The 26,246-nt window shown below is 32.8% G+C and overlaps 1 protein-coding gene across 2 annotated transcripts in view; it reads left to right on the top strand.

Moving 5' to 3' along the window:
• The window catches only part of PTEN (phosphatase and tensin homolog), an 85,527-nt gene extending 66,108 nt beyond the window's left edge, over positions 1–19,419 (top strand). For both annotated transcript variants that reach the window (XM_069459855.1, XM_069459854.1), the window contains 4 exons: positions 5,821–5,962; positions 10,925–11,091; positions 13,518–13,742; positions 16,885–19,419. In XM_069459855.1, the coding sequence (XP_069315956.1) occupies positions 5,821–5,962; positions 10,925–11,091; positions 13,518–13,742; positions 16,885–17,070 (720 nt within the window). In that variant the 3' untranslated portion in view covers positions 17,071–19,419. The remainder of the gene's footprint in view (positions 1–5,820; positions 5,963–10,924; positions 11,092–13,517; positions 13,743–16,884) is intronic.
• Positions 19,420–26,246: the final 6,827 nt, after the last annotated feature.

The following is a 26,246-nucleotide window of genomic DNA, read 5'->3' on the forward strand; positions in this document are numbered from 1 at the left end:
AGGTGGATCGCTCAAGGTCAGGAGTTCAAGACCAGCCTGAGCAAGAGCGAGACCCCGTCTCTACTAAAATAGAAAGAAATTAGCTGGACAACTAAAAATATATATAGAAAAAATTAGCCGGGCATGGTGGTGCATACCTGTAGTCTCAGCTACTTGGGAGGTTGAGACAGTAGGATCGCTTGAGCCCAGGAGTCTGAGGTTGTATGTGAGCTAGGCTGATGCCACGGCACTCTAGCCTGGGCAATAGAGTACGAGTCTGTCTCAAAAAAAAAAAAAGAAAGAAAAAGAAAGATAAAAGTTGATAATCAGTTGGCTATCACAATGTTTATTACAATGTTGCAGGAAGAAACTGAAATAGGCCACAGAAAACCTGAACTGATATTTTGGGTAGTATTTACAGTCAAAATCTGGATAGATGTGTAGGAATCAAAGATGGGTATACTAGATGAACTCAATCTCTGGCTTATTTCCCATTTTGTGTGTATTCTTTGTGTATGCATGTATTTATGTACATCTACATGTCCCAGGTAATTATTAATAATATGCTGACTGTATCTCTTACCTCCACTCTGCTGCCTGGACCTTTGCCATAGTGCTGGGTTTCCCTCACTTCTCTTTTCTATAACCCCATGTATGTCATCACTGCCATCTGTCAGCTCTGTGTCCTTCCTCTAGCAGAAAGAAGATGGCAGGATACTGTAGTGGTTGAATGGAAGCTCTGGAGTTTGGGTGCTAGGATGAAATCTAGTTCCATTACTTATGAAGATATATGACCTTATGATGTAGTGTTATCAATAATACCCACGTTATATGGTTTTATGAGTATTATATATTTCTAAAGACATTTAGAAAAATGCAAAGAACATAGTAAGAGCTCAATAAGCAGTGGTGGTAGTAGTTATTAGAATTGGTTTTGGGCTTGGGTGCTGGAGAAAATAGTGAATATCAGTGACAGAAATAAGAGAGCTTGGTCCATATAAACAAGCTTCAATTTTTGGATATGTATGTTTTAAGTATTTCTGAGATTTCTAGGTAGAAATGTCCACTTAAGTGTTAGAAATTCTGTACTGGCAGTTGAGAATAAAGTCATACTGAGGGAGACAGGTTTTGAAGTTATTGTGTAAGATTGATATTAATAATTAAAATACTGGAATAGATGGGATTGACATAGAGAAGGGACAAAACTTTTGAGAGATGCCTACATTTAGGATCAAGAAGAGAAGAGACAACCTATATAAGGGTAGGAAGAAACTTTTAGAGAGTAAGTCTTATGACAGAAGCAGGGAGTTTCAGAATGGCTGCCAAAAGATCAGCCAGGAAGGGACTAGAAAAACAGTAGGAAATTAGGTGTTAAGGAAGTGTTAATTACCACTAGGAAATCAGCCTCATAATAACCAATTTTTCTGGATTAGGAGTAGAAGCTTCTACAGATTTTGCTGTTTATAGAGAGAAGGGATGATAGTTTGAGAGAGAGACAAGATCCAAGGAGAACGTGGATTTTTGGTCTTTAAATTGTTTACTAGTTTTGGATAAAGAATTAAGGATTACCTGAGCATATTATTGGGAGGAAACAGGTAGAGAGAATAATGGCCAATGCCAGAGAGAAGGTAAGTAATAGGGCACAGGCCCAAAATGGAATCTTGTTGAACAAGAAGAGATTCTTATTAAGTATGAAGAGATTTTAAGATGGCAGAAGGGAATTTTGAGTGTTCATATTAGATGACCTCAGTGTTCCCAGTAAATTATGAACCACATTCATTGAGGATGATGTGTAGGTCAGGATAGAAAAAGAGGTGGGGTGACAGAGTGCTGTAATCATTATGGTCAGGAGTTTAATAAGTGAATACAAAAAGAAAGAGTTATTGAGTGACACGGATTTGAAATAGGTGAAGCTGTGGAAAAGTGGGCTGGAAGGAATGGTGGGAGTAATACTACATACACTCCTGAGTTCTACCTCCTAGTCTATGAACATAAGGGAGTTAAAGAAGCAATGGCTGACTTTGGAGATGATGGCCAGGAACATAGTGCTAAGTCAACCAGAAGAATGCTATCTTTAGCTAAAGTTAAAATGTGTTGAAAGTTACGTTTGAAGAAAAAAGATTAAGAATATAGTTGACCCTTGAACAGTGTGGGGGCTAGGGGTGCCAACCCCCCATGCAGTTGAAAATCTTCCTATAACTTTTGACTCCCCCAAAACTTAACTATTAATAGCCTACTGTTGACCAGAAGCCTTACCAGTAACATAAACCGTTAGGTAACACATACTTTGTATGTTACATGTATTATATACTGTATTCTTATAATAAAATAAGGTAGAGAAAAGAACAGGTTATTAAGAAAACCATAAGGAAGAGAAAAATATTAAATGCATTTATAGTACTGTACTTATTGATACTGTAAGTTTACATCATCTGTTTACAAGATAAATCATCTGTCTGAAATGGCAGCTACTGACCTCAATCTACAGTGCATAGCAAGGAATTCAGCTTTTTCTTATGACTCTTCTCTGCTTCTTGGGAGTACTTCCGGCATCACTGGTGGCACTTCATGTGGGTCCCATAGTGTTATTCAAGGTTTATAGTATTGCACTAAACATGGTGAAAAATATGGGAGAGCTGTGAGAAATCACTTTTTACTGCAATATGCAATTTACTGGAGAGACAAACTGCTTACTTGGCATAACGCAGTGTTTTAAATGGACTCTTGCAATACTTGAGCTCACCATAGTACCAATAGGAGGTGGCTATGAAATTATTACAGTAGTAGAGTATGCACTACGATTAATTTATGCAGTTATGATTTAATACTGAATCTTCATGTTTACATTTCTCTCAATTGCAAATGGTGCCACGTATGGTTTGTAAATGTATGCATAAGTTTTGATAAATTTTAACTTTTTATAATAGATTTGTATATATTTTATGATAGTAAATGATAAAATAGACTAATAATCAACGTATATTTTTTTTTATTTTTTTTTTTATATTTCGAGACTATGTGATTTGTCTGCAAGTTTTTTCAAATTGTTGTAGATCTCCAAAAATTTCCAATATGTTTATTGGGGGAAAAAAACATGTATAAGTGGACCCATACAGTTCAAACTCCTATTGTTCAAGGGTCAACTGTATAAGTAATTTTTTTCACAAATAGAGTGGAAAAGGAGAGCTACCTAGCAGTAGAAAGTAGAACTGTGGTATATATAATATAGACCAGTTTAACTTAAAAGTTCTTGGCTAGAGAACAAAACTGGTTTTTATTAATCATAATTTAAATGAAAAATGGAAAATTTGAAAACATAGAGTATTTTTTAATCTCCAAGAGCTTAAAAGGTCAGCCCTTTTTTCATATTAATATGTATAAAATAGGTTTTCAAAGATCAGTAAAATTTTAATTTCTTAGATTTTAAAAAGATACCTATTTTAATTAAACCTTCATAATCAAGGTGCTGTAGGTAAACCATGCACATAATCATAAATCATTGTTTCAGTGTATATATTGAAGAATTATGATATTTGAAGTATAAGTTGCATTGTTAACAGTTTGGACTTTTTACTCATTTTATTTGAAATCTAGATTGCAGAGCATTAATTAAATTTGAGTGAGTGTGCATCATGGCTCAGAGAGATGGGACTGGAGGAGAGAGGACGCATTTGGTACTGTGGCACATACACACATGGGCCTTCCAACTTTTTAGTTTCTGTTAATCTGGGTATGTTGAATTTGAGATGCTGGCAAGCTAACAGGTAGATAAGAATTGTAAAGTTAAGAAATGGAAGCCTAATTCTGTATAATTTTGATAGTAAAATAATGAGATTTTAAAATGTGCTCTTCCCTGTTTTTCTTTAAATTGTCAGTAATTTTGGTTTGGCCTGTATTCACACACAAATTGTTTACCCAGTGTTGACATCTAGTAGATTCATATATTCTTTGTATGTTTGCCTAACCCTTTTTGGGGAGGATTGAGTGTATAAACACCTACCTGCATTGTAGACGTACTACCAATCACTTGCTACTTGAGAAAACTCAAAGCTTTAAAATCTTTTTATTATTGTACACAAACTTATACCAAAAATGGAAGTAAAGAGAAAAATATCCACTAAACCACAACAAATAATTACTTGACAATCTGGTCTTATAGACTTGCATTGACTTAAAAATGTGTTAAATTTATTTAGTTTTTTGACTGGGTAATAAAGTCATATGGTTCAAAAATTCACATTGTTTACAAAAGTACCCTGCCTCACCCATCTTCTGTCTATTTCCCCCATCGTGCCTGCTTAGCAATTCTATATTCTGTCTTGATAAACATGAATGATAAGTTGTTTGCTGAAGTGGCATGGCATTAGTGAATAAATAATGGAGTGTAATAAACCATTTTAAGTATTTTTTAAACTTTACTGATAATTTTTAATGTTAATTTTTGTAACAGCTCTTCAGAGTCATACAAGTTTACCACTGTTTCTTTAAGAAAAATACAAAGAAATAAAATTCCAGCTATTCCAAAACTATACCTTAAATACAGGTGGAAATTTTAAAACTGTTAATTAGTATTTGCATACCATTTTGTAGTTTTAGCATGCTTTTGTGTAACTGCATTTGGTGTTTGATCCTCATGAGAATCTTAAGAAGGAAGAGTATGTATTATTGTCTTCATTTTCCTGAGGAAACGCATCAGTTTGTGTTTTGACTGTCAGCATTCAAATCCTAATCTTCTGACTACAAAATATATGGTCTTTGCCGTATGGCCAAAACCTTAAATGACTTGTACTTTATACTTTTCATTAGGGGGAAGAAGCATATTTGTGTCCAGAATTTTTAACACGTTGAGGAGCTTTAGATACCAATAGTAACTTGAAAAATATTGGAAATTCTTTTTCCTCTTGAGTATACTTTAATTTAAAGTACAGTTTTCTGTAAGTCACTTCTGTTAGACTTCTTAATGTTGTTTATTATTTGGCTTATATATCTAAGTTGAATTTTTCTTAAGTCACTTTGTGTCATAAAAAAGAAGCCTTAGATAAGCACCCTATTACCTCCTTTAGTCAGCACCATTAGTGAATGCATCATTGCACGTATTTGATTTTTTCTTTAGATAATTTAGTCAAGCTTGTTTCCTTTTTAAATACCACATGAATTATGTGTATTTTAAGCCTTCGTAATACTTAATTTTCTAAGGCATTTTATACTTCTCTGGTTTCTTTAACAAAGAGATATATGTAGCATAGTAGTGTTTTTAAGTACCTCTGTTAGTGGATTGTATACATTTATGTCAACCGCATACCCCTGTTTTTGTGGGGCTGTAAGGCTAGAATCACTTTTTGCTACTGCTGCTTCTGCTTCTTAAAGGTGGTATGCCTCTATCTAGTTTGCTGATTCTGATATGCTTTTCCCTGGAAAGTAAGTAAAGCAAGTTTGTGAGGAATTGTGTTTAATCAGAGTTCATAAATCCTTATGGAGAGCCATAGGTGTCAAGAGCATAAATGTAGTACAGAGATCTTTGACAGTTATTTGGGATATGCAGTGGCCTTTGCTTATTGGGTTCATCGGTCAAAGCATTGTTGTGACCTTTGGATAAATGGGGTGTTATGATAATTGTATTTTAAGGGAGAAAAGTTACTCTGATATTGTCCTATGTGTTGATGTTGTTCTGATTTATTCTATTGAGCTGGATTTAAGTATTAATTATTTAAGGTCAAATTTCTAATGTGTATATATTCTTCAATGGCTATAACTCAGTTACTGTCGCAATGTAGTGAAATAATGATGATGAAACTTTTCTTTTGAATTTGGCTTCTCTTTTTTTTTTTTCCTCTCCACCAGGGAGTAACTATTCCCAGTCAGAGGCGCTATGTGTATTATTATAGCTACCTGCTAAAGAATCATCTGGATTATAGACCAGTGGCACTGTTGTTTCACAAGATGATGTTTGAAACTATTCCAATGTTCAGTGGTGGAACTTGCAGTAAGTGCTCTAAATTCTCATCCTTCCATGTATTGAAATACTTTTCTTACCATATCTAGAAGTTTATATAAAAATCTAGAATGAAATTTACCAGGAGAGTGTATTTATGCAGGAGAGTGTATTTCTGAAGTATTTGAGCTAATTATTGAGCTCCGTTGTTCAGCTCATTGGGTTAAGGAGGCCAAGAGCAATGGGTTTTAATGTTGTTGAAGCTAAATTATATTTGTCAAAGAAGTATTCTGTGCTTCATTTACCATATGCAGGCTAAATTCTGACCTGATGACTAAAAAACCTATCTCATCAGAGGTCCAGCATGAGATTAGCAGTGGAATTCATGAGTTTGCTGGTCTTAGGGCAGGGACCAGTTCCCGAATACGTTGGGAAGACTAGATATTGACAAAAGTTGTGACAGGGCAATGAAAAGTAAAGGAAGAAGTGATAAGACATGACAGCAGGCTGAAGTATAATGAGTGAAGAATGGGATTGAGTCAAAGTGTGTGGGGTGTTAGAGAGAACCTGGATTAAGAGCTGTGTTCCAGTCCTAGATTAATGTGCTGTGTGACCCTGGGCATGTCATCTACCTCTCTTTGATTTTGCTTATTAATAAAATGAAGAGACTTTGAAATATGGAACTTTTTGGATAAGTACTAAGTATAGATCATGTCATTGTTGTCTGACTCTAATTATTTCTCTCTGGCCTAACCTCTATAATTTTATTAGCAGTTTATCTAGAAACAAAGGCATATATAATATATCATATATATTATAAACAAACAGTTATATAAAGTTTATTTTATTAGCTTATCTAGAAACTATAAAATTGTTTCTGACAATTTTATTGAAGAGACAACTTCATTATATCTTTTAATGCTTCTAATAATAATTCAGTGATATTTTACAATTTGCTAAGTGGTTTTAGTTTTCAACTTTCAGTTTTGCTTCTTGAAAATGTTTATGTAATTAAAAATTTTCTATCTCCAAATTAATTTCTGTGCAGAAAATTGATTTCTTTATGTTGTTTATCTTTGTCAGATGTGATCACCGTTAACAGATCTTTCTTGTATTCTTAGGGCGAGGGAAGTTTATCAAAGACCACAGATTTACGAATACAGCATGTTAACACATTGACTGCCACACAAAAAAAGCAGAAACTTTTCCTTGGGGCCACAGTGTTTTATTATGAAAATAGAATAAAAACTTAAAGTGTAATTTAAAGTTAAACATAAATAGAAAAATGAAATTTATTGACTTTATTTAATCCATGTTTTTACAATTAAATTGTCAATATTAATTGTAATTATAAGAACATCAACAAGTAAGGTTTTATATATGCTTCACGCTGCCCCAGGGTCAAAACTAGAGTGAGTTAAATACAACTCTCGTGGTAGTTAATGTGTTAAAGGCTTCTAAGGAATTCCATTGATGCTTTTTTCATCTAAGTACAATTTTAAAAACTGCTGAGTGCAAGGCACTGGGCTGTTGGAGGTAATTGACATAGGAACTTCACAGATTCATAGAGAAGGGAAAAGGAAGAAAAAACTGATCCTCTTCCTATAGTGTAGATATCAGTGTTAGAGCCAAAAGAAAAGTATAAAATATTATGGAGATAATGAGAGAGAACATTCAGTTCAGTCATCTTATCTATACAATTTTTTCACATTGGCCTCTCTAGCAAAAATCTCTTGTCACTTCTGCTCTGCCTGTCTACATTTAAACTCTGTTTTATTTTTTTCTTTTGGTCTCACATTATTTCATTAAAACTTCCAGTCTCAAAATTATTGACTACTGAAATCTTTTTAATCTTTGCTAATTTTCTAGTTCCCTCTTTATGCCCTGTGATTTAATACTATGTAGTGAAGCTGTATTATAATACAAGTAATATGTAGTTAAATGAGAGATTGTATGTGTATGTTATAAATGCTATATTCAAAAAAGAAAGTTTTGACAAGAGTTGTCAAACAGTTTCATGAAGGAAGTCCACTGGCTCTTTATTGAACGTTGGGGAAAGCATACAGTTTAGATTGTCACTAAAACTGAAAGAAGTATTACAGGCAGTGGGTAATAGCTTGAATTGAAGCACAACAGAAGGAAATGAGCTGGGTAAGAAATGTAGTGACAGAGAATAGAATAGGGGTGGAATGTGGGACTTACTTACTGTTAGAGGGTCCTGAATGAGGATGACAGACTGGCTTTGATAAATACTACAGTATCATGGTAATGCTAGCATCTTAAACCATGTTTTAAGGACAGTTGTATATAAAGTTGTGATTGTAAGAGGAAAGAAAATAGTGGAAAAGGAAACTAGTGATGTGACTGGCCTTACGCCAGATGTCCTAGGGCAATCAAATGGGATTTGGCTAGTTTTTCTGTTGCCATTTATGTCCAGAGATTTTTTCAAAGCGTTCATCCTGGTCAAATGAATGATTCACAGAAAGGAGAAGAAAGAAAAGTAAATCTGAGACTCGGAGACATGAATGTTGATATTTTGGTTTTAAACATGTTTTAAATCAGCTGAAAGTGAGCTGTTCTGTGAAGATACGCAGTGTGAATAGTTGGAAGCATAGGTTCGAATCTAGGTGAGAGATACCTGATATTTTGGGTAGCATCAAGAGAGTAGTGAAGTCTTTCATGAAAATATATTTGGAGTTAGGGGTTGGGAAGGCCTGAAGGAAAGCAGAGGGTGAGGACTGAGACAAGAGGAATGGCAGCTTGGGTTGAGAAAGAAGAAGAGGAATTAGGGAAGAAAACAAAACTAGTGGTGAAAAACAGAGTATTAGAAACTTTTTTCTTGATTATTGTCTTAGTATTTCTAAGTGAAGGAAAAGTTACTATGGGGTTAAAAATATTAATAAAAGATGATCAGTGTGGTTTTCTCTAAAGACTATATTATCTAACATGTATACATCCAAGAAAATTTAATTCTGATTTTTATTTACTGGGCATGGATCTTGTCATTTCTTTAGAACACAGTTGTATCAAAGGACACATATCAGAATTGTGTCTCACAAGTCCACAGAACAATACTAATACTGGATTTCTGACAAGTTAGGCCATATCTATATAAAATGTGAAATTCATATTGTAGAGATTATTTTCTTTAATGATTTGAGGAAATCTTTACTACTTATTTTTACTAAAACAATTTTGGCTTAGTTTTTAGGGGAAATTCTAAGTAACACTGATTATAATTAGCTTATGAATTATTCATACAATTCTAAAATTCTTGAAGCTATACATTTTAGAGGTAGTTTAATTGAAATCTGGCTCTACTATTAGTTTGCTTTTTAAAGTCCTAAAATCAGGATTCAGATTCTGAATTAGTGGAGCTAAGATTAATAAGATTATAAGGCATTTTCGTCCTGGTTAATTTTATAACAGCTGTGAAATCAGAACTTGTTCATTTGCTTCTTCAAGCTAGACTTCCCAGTGAAATTTTCAGTATCACATAAAGTTTTGTGAAATGGCTCATTGCACCTTGTATCAAGAAAGTAAAATTTATTGACATATTGTTGATGTAGTTATTTCTCCTTTTTGAGGCAGCTTTTTCTCATGATAAATGTCTTACAAATCCATGTAAAAATAACCCTGCATGCTTTTATCAAACATATTATTTTTGTGATTGCAGATATCACTTTAGATATCACATAGATGAGGTAGTAGATGTTTATTAAACTGGAAATTTAATTTACCTTGGTTTAGCTTTTACCTTGTTCTTAGTCACTGGTCACATTGATAAAAACGTGAGACTTCATCTTTAAGAATAATGACATCTTTTGATGCTGAGAATTTTGTTTATATGTATATGTATGTATATATTTCTCATATACTTTATGCAAGCTTGTGTTTCTATTTCTTGATTATCTTGGTATATTTCCTTCAAAAGCTGCTTCTTACTCCCTAGGGTTAATCCATTTCTTTTTAAATAGATTCTTGTTTTGTGACACCTTGGTGTACTACAAATGAATTATATTTTGTCATATTATTTAAGTAACTTTAGATTTTTGAAGTCCTAGAATCTTAATATTAGTCTTTAATTTCTTTAATCATTAATGTCATTAGCTAAAAATGATTTATGAATACATTTAAAAAATAAAACACATACTCCTTCTCTTTCCATACTTTACCACCCTTTAGTTGAATTGTTAATGTAAAAACATGATGAATTTTGAGAATTTATGTTTTACCAGTTATTTTAAAACAAATTCACCAAAACAAACATAGTTGTTAATGAAAATGGTGTATTTTGGAGGGAAGGAACGTTGTGCTACAAGTTTTACTTAAGGTCTATTGCATTTGTTTGCAGACATTTCAGATCTCTTCCTTCCTGTTTCTCACAATGGTGGCTTTATATACCTTTAAAAATAAAATGTGGGCTATAGGTAAAATGAATGATGGTTAATATTTTTATAAGTATTTACATGTGTGTTTATAGAATTTATAAATTATATAAACCTGGTTATAGGTTATATTCTCTTTCTTCTTGTGAACATGTAATAATATATATTTTGTGATTTTTGTTATGTGCTAAGAGACTTCAAAATACTACAGCAAATATCTATTTAAAAAGTTACCTTTTATGCAATTCACATGTGTCAGAAAATTATTTTATCATTTTTAATCCTTAAAGTAATTTATATTAGGATTTTTAGCATAATTTTAATGTTAAAGTTTTGATGTTATATTGCTAGAAGTCTAATCTTGGGATTTGCTATTCATGAAATAGGAATTGATTTTAGTACCAGTAATAGAACCTTATTTTGAAGGTTCAAATTGGAGGAACTCTTGCATTGATTATATTTTTTATCTAATGTATTTCCATTGATTTGTTTTAGATCAGGGTTATAGATACAGAATCACTATTTTGTGTATGTCGCTGATATTTATCATTAAAATCATTTTTGACAGTTTGACAGTTAAGGGCATTTCCTGTGAAATGATACTAGTATGTATTTAACCATGCAGATCCTCAGTTTGTGGTCTGCCAGCTAAAGGTGAAGATATATTCCTCCAGTTCAGGACCCACACGACGGGAAGACAAGTTCATGTACTTTGAGTTCCCTCAGCCATTGCCTGTGTGTGGTGACATCAAAGTAGAGTTCTTCCACAAACAGAACAAGATGCTAAAAAAGGTTTGCACTTTACTTTTATTGAGAAAAATATCCAAAATAGCCATATTTCGAAGAGTAACCTGGGATCTTTTGCTTAAAGCCTTTGGTTAGGCAGAAATCATTCTGTAAGAAGAGATTAAAGGAAATATTTTATTTTATGACTGACATCTAATGAACTATAATTAGTTTTCTATTAGACTTTGATTACTGTAAGTAACATTGATGAGACATTATATTGGTAAATAATCCTGTTAGAAGGAAAAGGCCAAGTGGCATTGTAACATGAGATGAATATTCATTCCCTAACAAGGATGGTTAATTAGCTGAGACCATAACTTTAAAAAACTTTGTTCTATAGATAGAAATAAGATCTGTTCTGTGGTCTTATATAATGACATAAACTACTTTTTCCTCCATTGTGGTTTATGTTTTTTAAGACTGAGTTATTTTCTATTTAGCTTCCTCAGATTTACTGATTATTTAGTTTTTTAGCTGAGAGAGAACTTGGTATGAAGAGGAAATAATAAAAAATGAAAAAATGTGGTATTATTCAAATATGCAGGTTTAGAAAATTAGTGAGGTTTGTATTTTACTGAGCTATGTTTAGAGAAGGCAAGAGCTCATTTTAAAACTATCTTGGTTTAAAATATTAAATATGACTATTTAAAGTGAGCGTAGGTGCAAAATTTTTAAGTTGTCTTGAAGAAAGGCACTAGCTAGCTTTATGTATTGTTGCCTTGGTAAATATGTTAGATAGTTAGCATATTGCCAATCTTCAGACATTTTTAGTAATAAGATTGATTTAGTGTTTTTTTATTTTTTTATCTTTTTCTTTTGAAAGAAAATAAGAGGATATTTCATTTACTGCAAAAATTTTAAATGCTACTTTGACTTTGTCCAGAAGTCAAAGAAATATAATTTCCTTTATCCAGAATCCAACTAGCTAGAAAAACCACAAAATATTAAACTGATTTTTATTTCACCAGAAGCCCATTTCCTGCCTTTTCTGTATAAATCAAAGTTAAATATATCTTAATAACTTTGAAAAGTTACTTTTTATTCCTGGAAATGTTAGAAAATGTTTTAAAATTAAGATAATTAGTAAGTTTGGGTCCCCCCCCATTCATAGTATTTAATACACATAAATTTTATATTTTGCATTTAAAAAGTCGCCTGCATTACCATTTCCCTACACCTTTAGAATGTACTAATTTTTGTTTCAGTTCTTATCACCAGTACTTAACAATAGTACACTTACAATTGATTAAATATTTGTGATGTTTGTGTGTCTTGGATTACATAAATTTCCTTTTTAATTTTCCTGCTTTATTTAAATGTCTGCTGTGATTTAAACAAATGAAAACAATGTTAGTATAATCTATATACATAAGGAATGAACATTTTTGGAAACTTAAATATTGTTAGCTTATTTTCTTCTGGCTCTAAGTAAAATATAATTACTAACTCAATGACTTTGCTAAAATAATTGAAGTTAACAAAGTAACTTGTCATATATAAAATTGCCTTGCTAGGTTCTGTTAAAAGATATAATGAAATTTTAAGGCATAGATCCTTAAGGGTCTTAACTTCTTGGAGAAAAACACAAAACTTGAAGATAAATTAGAATAAAAGATTTAAATTACAGTTTAAGGCATGAGATAAAATGTCACAAGGCTTTACATCATTAGTTGTCAAATGATTTATACAGGCCAAATTTCTATGTTGGTCAATAAAAGTTTGAAATTGGGAACTTCTGTTGTGGTTTTTGATTAAGCAAGCTTCATATTATTACCAAGTGATTTTTTATTTTAAGAATGGGCATTTTATAACATAATAAGAAATCAGAAACACTCCTTCCCGCCCCCCTCATATTTTATTATGAAAGTTTTCAAGCATACATTGTCATGTAAGAAACTGGAGCCACTTAAGTTTTTATTGCCATAAAAGTAAACATGTATTTGCCACACTTGATCAGGGAAATTGCACTAACCTTCCTTTAACTTTTGTTAAAATAAATCTTGGAATATAGCTTATTTGAAATACACACAAATTAAATCCATATCTGAATTTTGTTTGTACATACAAACTGAAAATATTTTTTTAAGCTAGTATTAGAATAGAAAAGAGGTATTTTACTTAAAATTTTAAGATAAAAGTAAGTTATCTTAGTTCTTGAGATTATATTTTTGGTCTAAAAATCAATAACGGAAAAATCATATGTGAAGAATACAGTAGCTAACCCATAGATTGCCATATGATAGTCTTTGTGTTTACCTTTATTCACAATATCAAATGATCACATAGTTTGTTTTGTTGACTTCTGGGGGGATTTGTCTAATATAGGTGACATATTTTCTTTTTTAAAAAATAAATCATTTAATAAAAAGTAAGTCTTTTTCTTTTTTCTTTTTCTTTTCTTTTCTTTCTTTTTTTTTTTTTGTTTTTAGGACAAAATGTTTCACTTTTGGGTAAATACGTTCTTCATACCAGGACCAGAGGAAACCTCAGAAAAAGTAGAAAATGGAAGTCTATGTGATCAAGAAATTGATAGCATTTGTAGTATAGAGCGTGCAGATAATGACAAAGAATATCTAGTACTTACTTTAACAAAAAATGATCTTGACAAAGCAAATAAAGACAAGGCCAACCGATACTTTTCTCCAAATTTTAAGGTCAGTTAAACATTTTGGGGAGTTGGTAGTGACTTTTGTATATGTGTGTGTATGTGTGTGTTTTTTAAGCCAATCTATCTTAAGTGAGAAAGTGTTTTATACTAGGTGTGTATAGCTGATAAAGAACTTGCTTGACTAGTTTTCAAATTATGTATTATTTAGAAGCAATGTTTATGTAGCAGTAACCTGAAAGTTTCAAATGAAATACCCTAATACACACAGAGTCAAAAAAGCTGCGTTTTTCCTTACCCAATTCTTTGTTGTTGTTTGGGGAAATCTGGTGCAGAGGTACAGCCGGGGAGTTAAGTGAGTAGGATATGAATTAGGAACAGGGGAAGAAAGAAATGGATGGAACTCAGTCATTTGGGAATCATTCATATGGAATGTTTTTACTGCTTCCACTCTTGTCTCCTTTCCAATTTAGTCTCAACTCATTAGAGTAATCTTAAAAATAGACTTGATTGTGTCACTCCTGTTGACACTTTATAAAGAGCTTGTGGGTTTTTTACCAATGACCTACAAGGACCTACATAATTTAGCACAGGCCTCCCCTCCTACATAGACTCTAGCCACCTTCTCTCCTTGCTTCCTGAGATTAAGCTGTACTGGTCTCTCTTCAAATCTTCACAGTGCTAAGCTTCTGCCTCTGATCTTTTCAGTTCTTTTCCTTCTCCTTGTACCTTTCTACCCCAGTCTTCCCCCTGTCCTTCACACGGCTGTTCTCATATTTCCACCCTTAGCTTCAATCTCATCATCTTTGAAAGGCCTTCTCTGATTGTCCTGACCTTTTATTCTTTTTTATAAACTCTTTCTATTAATATTTCCTCATTGTTTCTTGTTTCATTTTCATTTCATTGTATCTTTGTTTCATTTTTGTCTATATGTGATACTTGTGTATTGTGTTTCTATTTATAAACAGGAATTCTTCAGATTAAAAAAAAATCTGATATGTAAACACTCCCAAATGGTTATCATTTTTTCTTCCCCTTTCCTATTTCACTTGATTTTTTCCCCCTCCTATTCACCATACTCTTCTCCTGTCTATTTTTATTTCTCTTATTTTTTTATTCTATTTTTATGACATACAACAAACCTAACCATAGCTTATAAGCATAAGAATATTGCTAGTCATACTTTTAAAAAGTGAGGAGGGAGCCCTACAGGTTTTAAGCAAAAATAGATCTAATATTAAATGCCTTTAGATCTTAAATTTATTTTAAGTATTTCAAAGTCTCCTCTTTATTTTTAATTGAGACATAATTGTACATATTTTGGGTTGCAGAATGATATTTCCGTACATGTGTATAATGTGTAATGATCAAATCAGGTAATTAGCATATCCATCACCTCATTTATCATTTCTTTGTGTTGGGAAAATTCAAAGTCCTCCCTTCTAGCTATTGGAAAATATACAATTTGTCGTTGCTAACTATAGTCTCCCCACAGTACTATAGAACACTAGACCTTATACCTCCTGTCTAGCTGTAATACTGTATCTGTTAACCAATCTCTCCCTGTACTCCCTTCACCACTACCCTTCTCACCCTCTAGTAACCACAGTTCTACTCTCTACTTCTATGAGCTCAACGGTTTTATCTCCCACGTAAGAGTGAGAAAATGCAGTATTTGTGCCCGATTTACTTTACTTAACATAGTGTCCTCCAGGCTAGACATTTCTGTTAGAATCATCAGGTTTCCTTTCTTTTCTCTAAATCTACATTTTTCTCAACCATTAGGTTTTAAAGTGTCTTTTTCCTTCTAGTTTTATTTTCTGTTTTAATATTGGAAGAGGTTTTATATTTGTGATTATAAATAAAAACTTTCTATTATTAGTAAACATTTTAAAATGTCATATTGTGGTAGGCGCTATGAAAATAGAGATGGGATAGAGAGTAGTCTTGGTGTGTGTTTTGTTTTGTTTGTTTTTTAAGCTAGGATGGTTACAGAAGGCCTGACCAAGCAGGTGACATTTAAGCAGAGGTGTAAATAATACTAGTGAGCTATACAGATAACCGGAAACAGAGGGGAGAGCAGAGATGCAAAAGCCCTGAGACAGGAATGAGCTTGTTGATACATATATGAGAAGTGATAAGTCATTTTAACTAAAACAGAGTGGACAGGAAACCCAGCCCAAGTGTGAAGATATTAGAGTGCTTTCACTACAGAAAAGATGTAATCTGAATTTCGTCTGTAAATGTTCACTCTGTTCATGCCATTAAAATACAGACTGGTGAGGAAAGTAGGGAGGGGAACAAGAATGGAAGCTGGGAGATAGTTAAGAGGCACTTGCAGTGGTTCATTAAGGGTGATAGATCGTGGTTACTTGGAGTAAAATAGTGGCAGTGAGGGGTAACAACCTGTGAGATTAACTTAACAAATTTACTGATGGAGTATGGATGTTGGTTGTAAGAGAGAAGAGTTGATAATGACTTCTTGAATAATAGGGGAGGGGCTGTTAATATAATTGAATGAGAAAGGGATTTGAATTCAGATCTTATTTAAATCTCACATCTACTGCCTACCAGATATGTGACTTTTACCACATACCCTAACCTATCTGGGCCTTAACTTCCTCTCCTTTAAAATGGAAATACCTAACATATAAGGTTGTTTCAACAATTATTTTGTACATATAAAGGTTCTTGGCCTGTGCAGACCACTATATGATGTTAACTTCCCTTTTCTCACATTAGTTGAAGTTTTTAAAGCTAAAAGATCCTAAACATCATTGTTGATCACATATTTTGTATGTTTGTATAGTGTTGTTTATATAAAAAATACATTGAGTTTTAGACAGGTAGTAAGAAAAACATTCTTTTGGAGCCTGATCATTTGTGAATTGAATTTTGTAATTGAAAACTATTGATAATCTTCAATCTTCATTTCTTTTGTAGAATTATTTAGCTAATACTTGCAGTTTATGTTTTTTAAATAATTTATTAAAATCATCTTTTAAGTACATAGCAAGAAAGAAAATGTAGGAAATCCTAAGAAGTCATTTAAAAGGCAGTTGCCTTCTAAAGATCATGCTTGTTATTTAATAGTACTTAAAAATTAATCTGTTAAAAATATATATCTTCACTAAGTAATTTAAGATTAGTCATATTTGTGGATTTTCATTTTAAATTTTTTCTTTCTCCAGGTGAAGCTGTACTTCACAAAAACAGTAGAGGAGCCATCAAATCCAGAGGCTAGCAGTTCAACTTCTGTAACGCCAGATGTTAGTGACAATGAACCTGATCATTATAGATATTCTGACACCACTGACTCTGATCCAGAGAATGAACCTTTTGATGAAGATCAGCATACACAAATTACAAAAGTCTGAATTTTTTTTATCAAGAGGGATAATACACCATGAAAACAAACTTGAATAAACTGAAAACGGACCTTTTTTTTTAATGGCAATAGGACATTGTGTCAGATTACCAGTTATAGGAACAATTCTCTTTTCCTGACCAATCTTGTTTTACCCTATACATCCACAGGGTTTTGACACTTGTTGTCCAGTTGAAAAAAGGTTGTGTAGCTGTGTCATGTATATACCTTTTTGTGTCAAAAGGACATTTAAAATTCAATTAGGATTAATAAAGATGGCACTTTCCCATTTTATTCCAGTTTTATAAAAAGTGGAGACAGACTGATGTGTATACGTAGGAATTTTTCCTTTTGTGTTCTGTCACCAACTGAAGTGGCTAAAGAGCTTTGTGATATACTGGTTCACATCCTACCCCTTTGCACTTGTGGCAACAGATAAGTTTGCAGTTGGCTAAGAGATGTTTCTGAAGGGTTTTGCTACATTCTAATGCATGTAATTTGGGTTAGGGGAATGGAGGGAATGCTCAGAAAGGAATATATTTTATGCTGGACTCTGGACCATATACCATCTCCAGCTATTTACACACACCTTTCTTTAGCATGCTACAGTTATTAATCTGGACATTTGAGGAATTGGCCGCTGTCACTGCTTGTTGTTTGTGCATTTTTTTTTAAAGCATATTGGTGCTAGAAAAGGCAGCTAGAGGAAGTGAATCTGTATTGGGGTACAGGAATGAACCTTCTGCAACATCTTAAGAATCCACAAATGAAGGGTTATAAAAATAATGTGGTCATAGATAAGGAAACACAGCAACAATGACTTAACCATATAAATGTGGAGGCTATCAACAAAGAATGGGCTTGAAACATAAAAATTTGACAATGATTTATTAAATATGTTTTCTCAATTGTAATGACTGCTCCATCTCCTGTGTAATCAAGGCCAGTGCTAAAAGTCAGATGCTATTAGTACCTACATCAGTCAACAGCTTACACTTATTTTATTAGTTTTCAATCATATACCTGCTGTGGATGCTTCATGTGCTGCCTGCAAGCTTCTTTTTTCTCATTAAATATAAAATATTTTGTAATGCTGCGAGGAAATTTCAATTTGAGATTCTACAGTAAGTGTTTTTTTCTTTGAAGATTTATGATGCACTTATTCAATCCAATAGCTGTCAGCCGTTCCACCCCTTTGACCTTACACATTCTATTACAATGAGTTTTGCAGTTTTGCACATTTTTTTAAATGTCATTAACTGTTAGGGAATTTTACTTGAATTCTGAATACATATGTTTATATTAAAAAGGATATTATTTGTGTTAAAAAGGAAATTAGCATTGCAGTACATTTTCCTAACACTGCACAAATAAGACATTTAATTTTTCAGTAGAAATTGTCCTACATATGCTTTATTGATTTGCTATTGAAAGAATAGATTTTTTTAATGTGCAGTGTTGTATCATTTCTTCATAGTGCTAGAGTTGGGACTAGGGCTTCAATTTCACTTCTTAAAAATATCATCATATATTTGATATGCCCAGACTGCATACAATTTTAAGCAGAGTACAACTATTGTAAAGCTAATGTGAAAATATCATTAAAACGGATTTTTTCCAGCAATTTGGTGTCTTTCAAATTATACCTTGATCTTGACATTTGAATATCCAGCCATTATATTTCTTAATGGTGTAAAATTCCATTTTCAATAACTTATTGGTGCTGAAATTGTTCACTAGCTGTGGTCTGACCTAGTTAATTTACAAATACAGATTGCATAGGACCTACTAGAGCAGCATTTATAGAGTTTGATGGTAAATAGATTAGGCAGAACTTCATCTAAAATACTCTTAGTAAATGTTGACATATTTTCCATACCTCATCAGTTTCATTCAACAAATAAAATTTTTAAATTTTTAACAAAGCTCTTAGGATTTACACCTTTATATTTAAACATTGATATATAGAGTTATTGATTGACTGCTCATAAGTTAAATTGGTAAAGTTAGAGACAACTATTCCTAAGATCTCACCATTGAAATTTATATACCACCTTGTTTTTCATAAAAGCTAAAAATTGTTGACTAAAATGAAAATCAACTTCATGTTTTGAAGATAGTTATTAATACTGTTCTTTATTACAATTTTGGGCACAGCATACTCAAACATAACTTGTATTGTTCCAATATGTAACATGGAGGGCCAGGTCATAAATAATGACATTATAATGGGCTTTTGCACTGTTATTATTTTTCCTTTGGAATGTGAAGGTCTGAATGAGGGTTTTGATTTTGAATGTTTCAGTGTTTTTGAGAAGCCTTGCTTACATTTTATGGTGTAGTCATTGGAAATGGAAAAATGGCATTATATATATATTATATATATATAAATATATATTATACATACTCTCCTTTATTTCAGTTACCATCCCCATAGAATTTGACAAGAATTGCTATGACTGAAAGGTTTTCAAGTCCTAATGAAAACTTTATTTATGACAGTATTCATAATTAGCCTGAAATGCATTCTGTAGGTAATCTCTCTGAGTTTCTGGAATGTTTTCTTAGACTTTTTGGATGTGCAGCAGCTTACATGTCTGAAGTTACTTGAAGGCATCACTTTTAAGAAAGCTTACAATTGGGCCCTTTACCATCCCGAGTCCTTTGTAGCTCCTCTTGAACATTTTTGCCATAATTATAAAAGGGTAGTTGAAAAATAGCATCACCATTCTTTGCTGTGGCACAGGTTATAAACTTAAGTGGAGTTTACCGGCAGCATCAAATGTTTCAGCTTTAAAAAATAAAAGTAGGGTACAAGTTACATGTTTAGTTCTAGAAAATTTGTGCAATATGTTCATAACGATGGCTGTGGTTGCCACAAAGTGCCTCGTTTACCTTTAAATACTGTTAATGTGTCATGCATGCAGATGGAAGGGGTGGAACTGTGCACTAAAGTGGGGGCTTTAATTGTGGTGTTTGGCAGAGTTGCCTTCTACCTGCCATTCAAAAGTTCAATCTGTTTTCATATAGAATATATATACTAAAAATTTCAGTCTGTTTTAAACAGCCTTACTCTGATTCAGCCTCTTCAGATACTCTTGTGCTGTGCAGCAGTGGCTCTGTGTGTAAATGCTATGCACTGAGGATACACAAAAACCCAATATGATGTGTACAGGATAATGCCTCATACCAATCAGATGTCCATTTGTTATTGTGTTTGTTAACAACCCTTTATCTCTTAGTGTTATAAACTCCACTTAAAACTGATTAAAGTCTCATTCTTGTCATTGTGTGGGTGTTTTATTAAATGAGAGTTTATAATTTAAATTGCTTAAATCCATTGAGATTTTAAATAATGGGCAGCCAAATGCCAAGTTTTCTGTAAGTTGTTTTTGTTTTTGTTTTTGTTTTTTTGTTTTGTTTTTTCCCTGCTGTCCTTCAAAACCTGCTATTATAAATGCATGGCCTTTGTGAGCTCGGGAGTAGAGTATCTGTCTACTCATGTTTAAGAGAAGCACTTACTTTTAGGGCCTTAGTCACCACTTAATAAATTGTACAAGCACATTAAATAGCATTCTAATGCTGAAAAAGTTAAAGATTTTAGGGAAATTGTGCGTATTTTTTGTTTTATTTAAATAAACCAGGTATCTAAAGGTAATTCCCCAGAATAGATCTAATAACTTCATAATTAAATTTTGTTGCTTTTCCTTATAATTCTATACTCTGCCATCAACATATGGGAAGATTTATCTGCTCATCATGACTTATGCTATATAAAAATTGATATTCCAGAGTAGTCTAAAGGAATTTTGTGTACTTGAATTTAATCTTGATATTTCTAATTTTCTTAAAAGATTAAAGACTAAAGCATATCCTTTCCACAAAGCATAGTAAGGCAATAAGTGAAAGTGCAGCTTGTTACCAGTGTTTTGAAAATAAAGCAGATCATTAATGTAAAAGTGAAATTTAATGTTATTTCAAGTTTACATTTTCTCCATGTGACTTTTTAAAAGTAAATGTGAATAATGTGCAGTAACGTAAAGTATAAAGTGTATGTGTTGTGTGTACACGCATTTTATTTTTAGGTATCTTAGGAAAAATTATGGTTGAAAACTATACTGGAGTCTGAAAATATTCTGATTTATAAGAAGATATTTTGATAATGTTTGAAAAATAGGAATTTACTGACAATTTTGTTTTTATGTCCTCACTACACTGTAATTTGAGCTGGTTTGGTTGAGTGAATGCCATCGCCATTTCCATTGAGAATTTAAAAATCACCACTGTTTAACATGCAGGCTTCCAAAGGCTTACAAAAAATCAAGACCCTTGGATCTAGTTAATTTGCTGCTAACATGAAACGCTTTTGGTTCTCTTATATTTTGCCAGATAGTTCGCCACACATCTAAAGCTTAGTCTTAAATGGTTTAAGTGTTACAACTTTTGATTAGCAGTGCTGTTGATTGTGAAGAGAAAAATATTTGTGAATGGAAACAAAAATATTCAGTCCATACTGGTGTAAGAACAGTACCTGAAAACTGGCAAGCAAGATAATGGAGAAAAACTTATAAAGATGAGATGTTAAAGACTGACTTTCCTATAGATTTATATAGCTATAGGAAGCCTAGTGATTAAGTTGCTTATCAGCTTTTAATTTTAGAGCAAATCCTTCTTTTATGACTATAATTTTGCTGTTTTTTCCATCTTTGAAGAGATCTTTCTTGTATCAGAATGTGGGTAGCCACACTGACAAATTCCTGTTGGTTGGTAGCTTTAAAAAATGTGTAATGTGAAGATGGGAAAGGACAAAATAGTTCATTTGGTGGTAGCACTCTGGTTCTTAAGTTAGGTATTTTGAGAATACTTTCCCATCGCAACAACAAAATCACTTAAAATCCCACCACCTGGAGACAGCCATTATTAATACTTAAGTGATTATACAATCATTTTTTTCTGTATATTCATGTATATATGTTCCTTAAAAAATTAAATTTATACTGTGCATACTCTCAAAGCCTTTTAGCTTAGTATTTCTGTCATGGATTTGTAGGATGTTCCATTGCCCCAGAAAAAGGACAGTGATTTGATTACTTTCTAATGCTACAGATGAAGATTACGTGCAATTATTATGAGTCCTTTCCAATTCATTGGGTTACTCATGACTGTTTAAATATTGTTGACATTAGAATGACATATGTCTAAGCAAATGAAACAGTTATATTTATTTAGCATAGACAAGCTTAACATTGTAGATATTTCTCTTCAAGAATCATCTTAAACATTTGCATTTGGAAGTATGTGTTAAATAGTTAAACAGAATGTGTAAAACTATATTAGTAGTTAACTTCATCACCTTTCTATTTCCCTTATAGGTTGGAAAAGAAAGATGAACTTTTCAGTTTTTATAGTTCTCAAACAGTTGCTCTATTTAGAGCAAATTAGTATCATCTGCAAAAAAAAAGGGGGGGGGAGGGAGTTCTGGTTTATCACTTAGTTGTCCTTAAATTTGAGTGCTCACGTGACTTCCATCACATCAAAAACTTAATATTTCATGAATGGTTCACCTTTAGCTCTGAAATTTACCATGTTTAGTATTATGGTGGGCTTAGAATGTGCAACTCTTTTTTTGACAGTTCTTTGAGAATTTTGGTGAAAAATTTAGCTGAGGTCAGTATATAACTGATAAACCAATGTATTGATATTTTTTAAACTTTTACAGACGAATGAAGTTAACTGCCATCTTTGAGCATAACTACATTTAAAAATAAAGCTGCATATTTTTAAATGAAGTGTTTAACAAGGATTTATATTTTTCATTTTTAAAAATTAAAAATAATTTATTTCCTCTGTCGCATGTGGATTCTCGTCTGTCATTATAATGGTTAGAAATTTTGTTTGTGTAGAATGGAGCAAAGCTTGTCATGGTTCTGGTGTTTCAGTTTGCCAGATCTGTTCGCTGCAGTGAAATGTTTAGGTGTGGTTTTCTGTAGCCCGTCACTTATTTGGTGTCATTTATATGCACCTTTAGGATTTTCTGCCTACTCTATCCAGTTGTCCAAATGACATCCCACGTTTACAAACGCCCTTTCAAGTTTCAGTTTTCTTTTTCCATTAAATTGCCCTCATGCCCTAATAAGCAGTTTATAAGTGTGTGTATACATGTGTTTGTGTGTGTGTGTGTGGGGGGGTGTTTGTTGTATGTGGCTGAATTAGATTTTCAAAAGGACTAGACTCCAGTTTTAGAGATTAACTAGTTTGATTCCGGCAAACATTTCTCACTGGAATTTCACAGTTCATTGTAATGAAAATGTTAACCCTGGGTGACCTGTGACATACAGTAATGAATCTTGGATATCAAGGAATTTGTTAGTAGCATCTTGATGTATGCTTTAATGAGTTATTTTCAAAGTTGTGCATTAAGCCAAAGTTGGCATTTTGGAAATGTTTATATAATGTTCCATTTGGCTACTGATGGACATAAAAATAGAAATGCCTTCCTATGGAGAGTATTTTTCCTTTAAAAAATTAAAAAGGTTAATTATTTTGACTATTTGGTTTTAAACTTTTTATTCATCTAACAAATATTTCTCAAGTCTCTGCTATATAAAACTGGTGTTTGGAGTATAATAGTGATCAAAACAGACACACCTATCCTTGCCTTTGAAGAGTTTGCACTCCAGTAGAGGAAAACAGACTTTACTGAAATAATTATAAACTGTGATACATGTTGTGAAATATGAGATGCATATGACACTAATCATCATCAAACCTTCCATATGCCCCCTAAATATCCACCTCCTTGGAGTTAGATGAGGCCTATGTAACTTGTTCATGCCAATGAAATACCAGTGAAAGTGGTTGACACTCCAAGTAAAGGCAATGAAAAAAATTCACAGTACTGTCCGGTTTCTCTCTTCCCCTACTACAGTGACCAAGGATTTGACATGTTCTAGATGTGCAGCTATCAGCCTGGGTCTTGAGTGACTCCTTGAAGATGCAGAACTCCCTCAAATTTTCCCTTCCCCAGCATTGAACTTGCTAGGTATTAGCATGGAGAAGAAATAAACTATATTTACACTGATACTTTGGGGCAATTTATTATCATGGCAGAAATTATTATATCCTAACTAATATAGTGCTTTGGAAAAATCAGGGAAGGGTTTCTTGAGCAATAAAGAGGGAGTTAAAAGTGAAGCAAAATGAAAAATGGCATATTTTAAAAAACGATGGAATAAATTCTAAGTTGCAAGTCATTCAATAGTTCCTGAGCACCTGATAGGTGTCAGGCACTGTTCTAGATGCTTGGGACACAAGTACGTGAACAGCAGATCCTTGCCCTCATGGAGCTTACAATCTAGCAAGGGAAAATAGACAATAAACAATCAGGGTGGGGGGATATAGAACAGTTAGGTAAGGGAGATCAGGACTGCAGGGTAGAGAGATTGCAGTGTTGCGTAGGGTAGTCTGGAATAGGCCACTTTGGGAAGGTGAGATTTGAAGGCTACTACTGAAAGTGGATTAGGATCTTTCACCAGCAAGATGCATGCACTCAGAATCCTTTATAAAATTTTATTCTCACCTTACAGAACTTTGAACATTAATTTCTGAGTTCTTAAGATGATTGTTGGTGTATCTAGGGAGAATTTTTAAGAATTCTTTAGAAACGGTTAGAAACAGTTCTTGCTCTGTTTGTCCAGGCTGGAGTGCAGTGACGTGATCATAGCTCACTGTAGCCACAAACTCCTGGGCTCAAGTGATCCTCCTGCCTTAGCCTCCCAAGTAGGTGGGACTACAGGTGTGTGCCACCATGCCCAGCTAATTTTTTTATTTCCGTTTTTTAGAGACAGGTCTCACTATGTTGCCCAGACTGGTCTTGAACTGGCCTCAAGGGATCCTCCTGCCTCAGCCTCCTAAATTGCTGGGATTACAGGCATGAGCTACTGTGCCTGGCTCATTTTATTTTCTAAATTGTTTTGGAAAAAAATCTATACAATCTGTTGCTCTTCATTCTCAGAGTTGAATTTATTTTTTTAGATTTTAAACTTTAAAATTAAAATTTTTTAATATTTCTTATACTTTTTAAAGTGGGAGTGTATGTGTATTTTCAAAATAGTATCACTTTTCAGAAAAAGTTCTGTCATGGCCTTAAACATTTCTGTAAAGCTGAAAGGAAATGTCATTTATGATTTATTGATGGGAAACAAGTTATAAATTTTGAGTTACTTGAGAAACAAAAGGGGTGAGATTTATAGCTTAGTGCTGTGTGTTTTAGTTCTTAACCCATAAGCAAAATTTCTGGAAAAGTACCAATATCTAAATACCAAAAGATATTTTTTCATAAAGAGGAAACTTCCTCTCACTTCACCTCAAAGTTCAAGAAGTTTAACTTTGTGATCCAGGAAAAATAGTATGATTGAATTAATTTGCTACAGTAGAAATTTATTTATTTATCAAGGCATCATTAATTTTTTGCTAGTGATCAGTTTCTTCCATCAGGACAGGTACATACAATGGAACATGACATTTTGAAGGAAAATGCTGACTATTAGCTTTTCTTCTTTTAATTCTTTTAACATAGATTTTGAGCAATGTTAAAGACATTTTCCTGGGCAATTTGTATTTTGAGTTTTAAAAGGCTTTTTTTTTTTTTTTTTTTGACATTTCACTTTGCTTTAGAAAGGATTTAAGGTAGCTGAGTGGGTTTCCCTGGTGTTAGAAAAATTGTCATGTAAATTTAGATAAAAGTATTGTATACATCCTTTGGTTTTGGCTTAAGGGTTAAAATTTACTGTCTCCTGAACCTCATTGGAATTTGAAAGTACTTTCCAATAGTATTTTGAGTGGGTTCTTTAAACATTGATAAATAGGCCTCAAACTTAATTTTCAAGGAAATTAGCCCTGCTTTTACTGTTTACTCTTCTTGAAATACGTGAGAGGGAAAATAATTTAATTAGTTATGTGTTTTTATTTAATAATATACACAGTTAAATGTGACCTGCAGATATTGTGAAACTTAGCAAAAATACATTCTGTAAATTGCAACGTATGCTAATACTCCCTAGTTACTAAAACTTAGAGAGCTAAAGTAGTCCAATTAACTGATGTTAGAACATATCATGATGTGGGAAACTGTTAGCAAATTATAGTTATGTTTATACCTCTCTTTTCAACTATCATCATGTTTTT

This window comes from Eulemur rufifrons, chromosome 28 (genome assembly GCF_041146395.1).
Source record: "Eulemur rufifrons isolate Redbay chromosome 28, OSU_ERuf_1, whole genome shotgun sequence".
NCBI classification, from domain to species: Eukaryota; Metazoa; Chordata; class Mammalia; order Primates; family Lemuridae; genus Eulemur; species Eulemur rufifrons.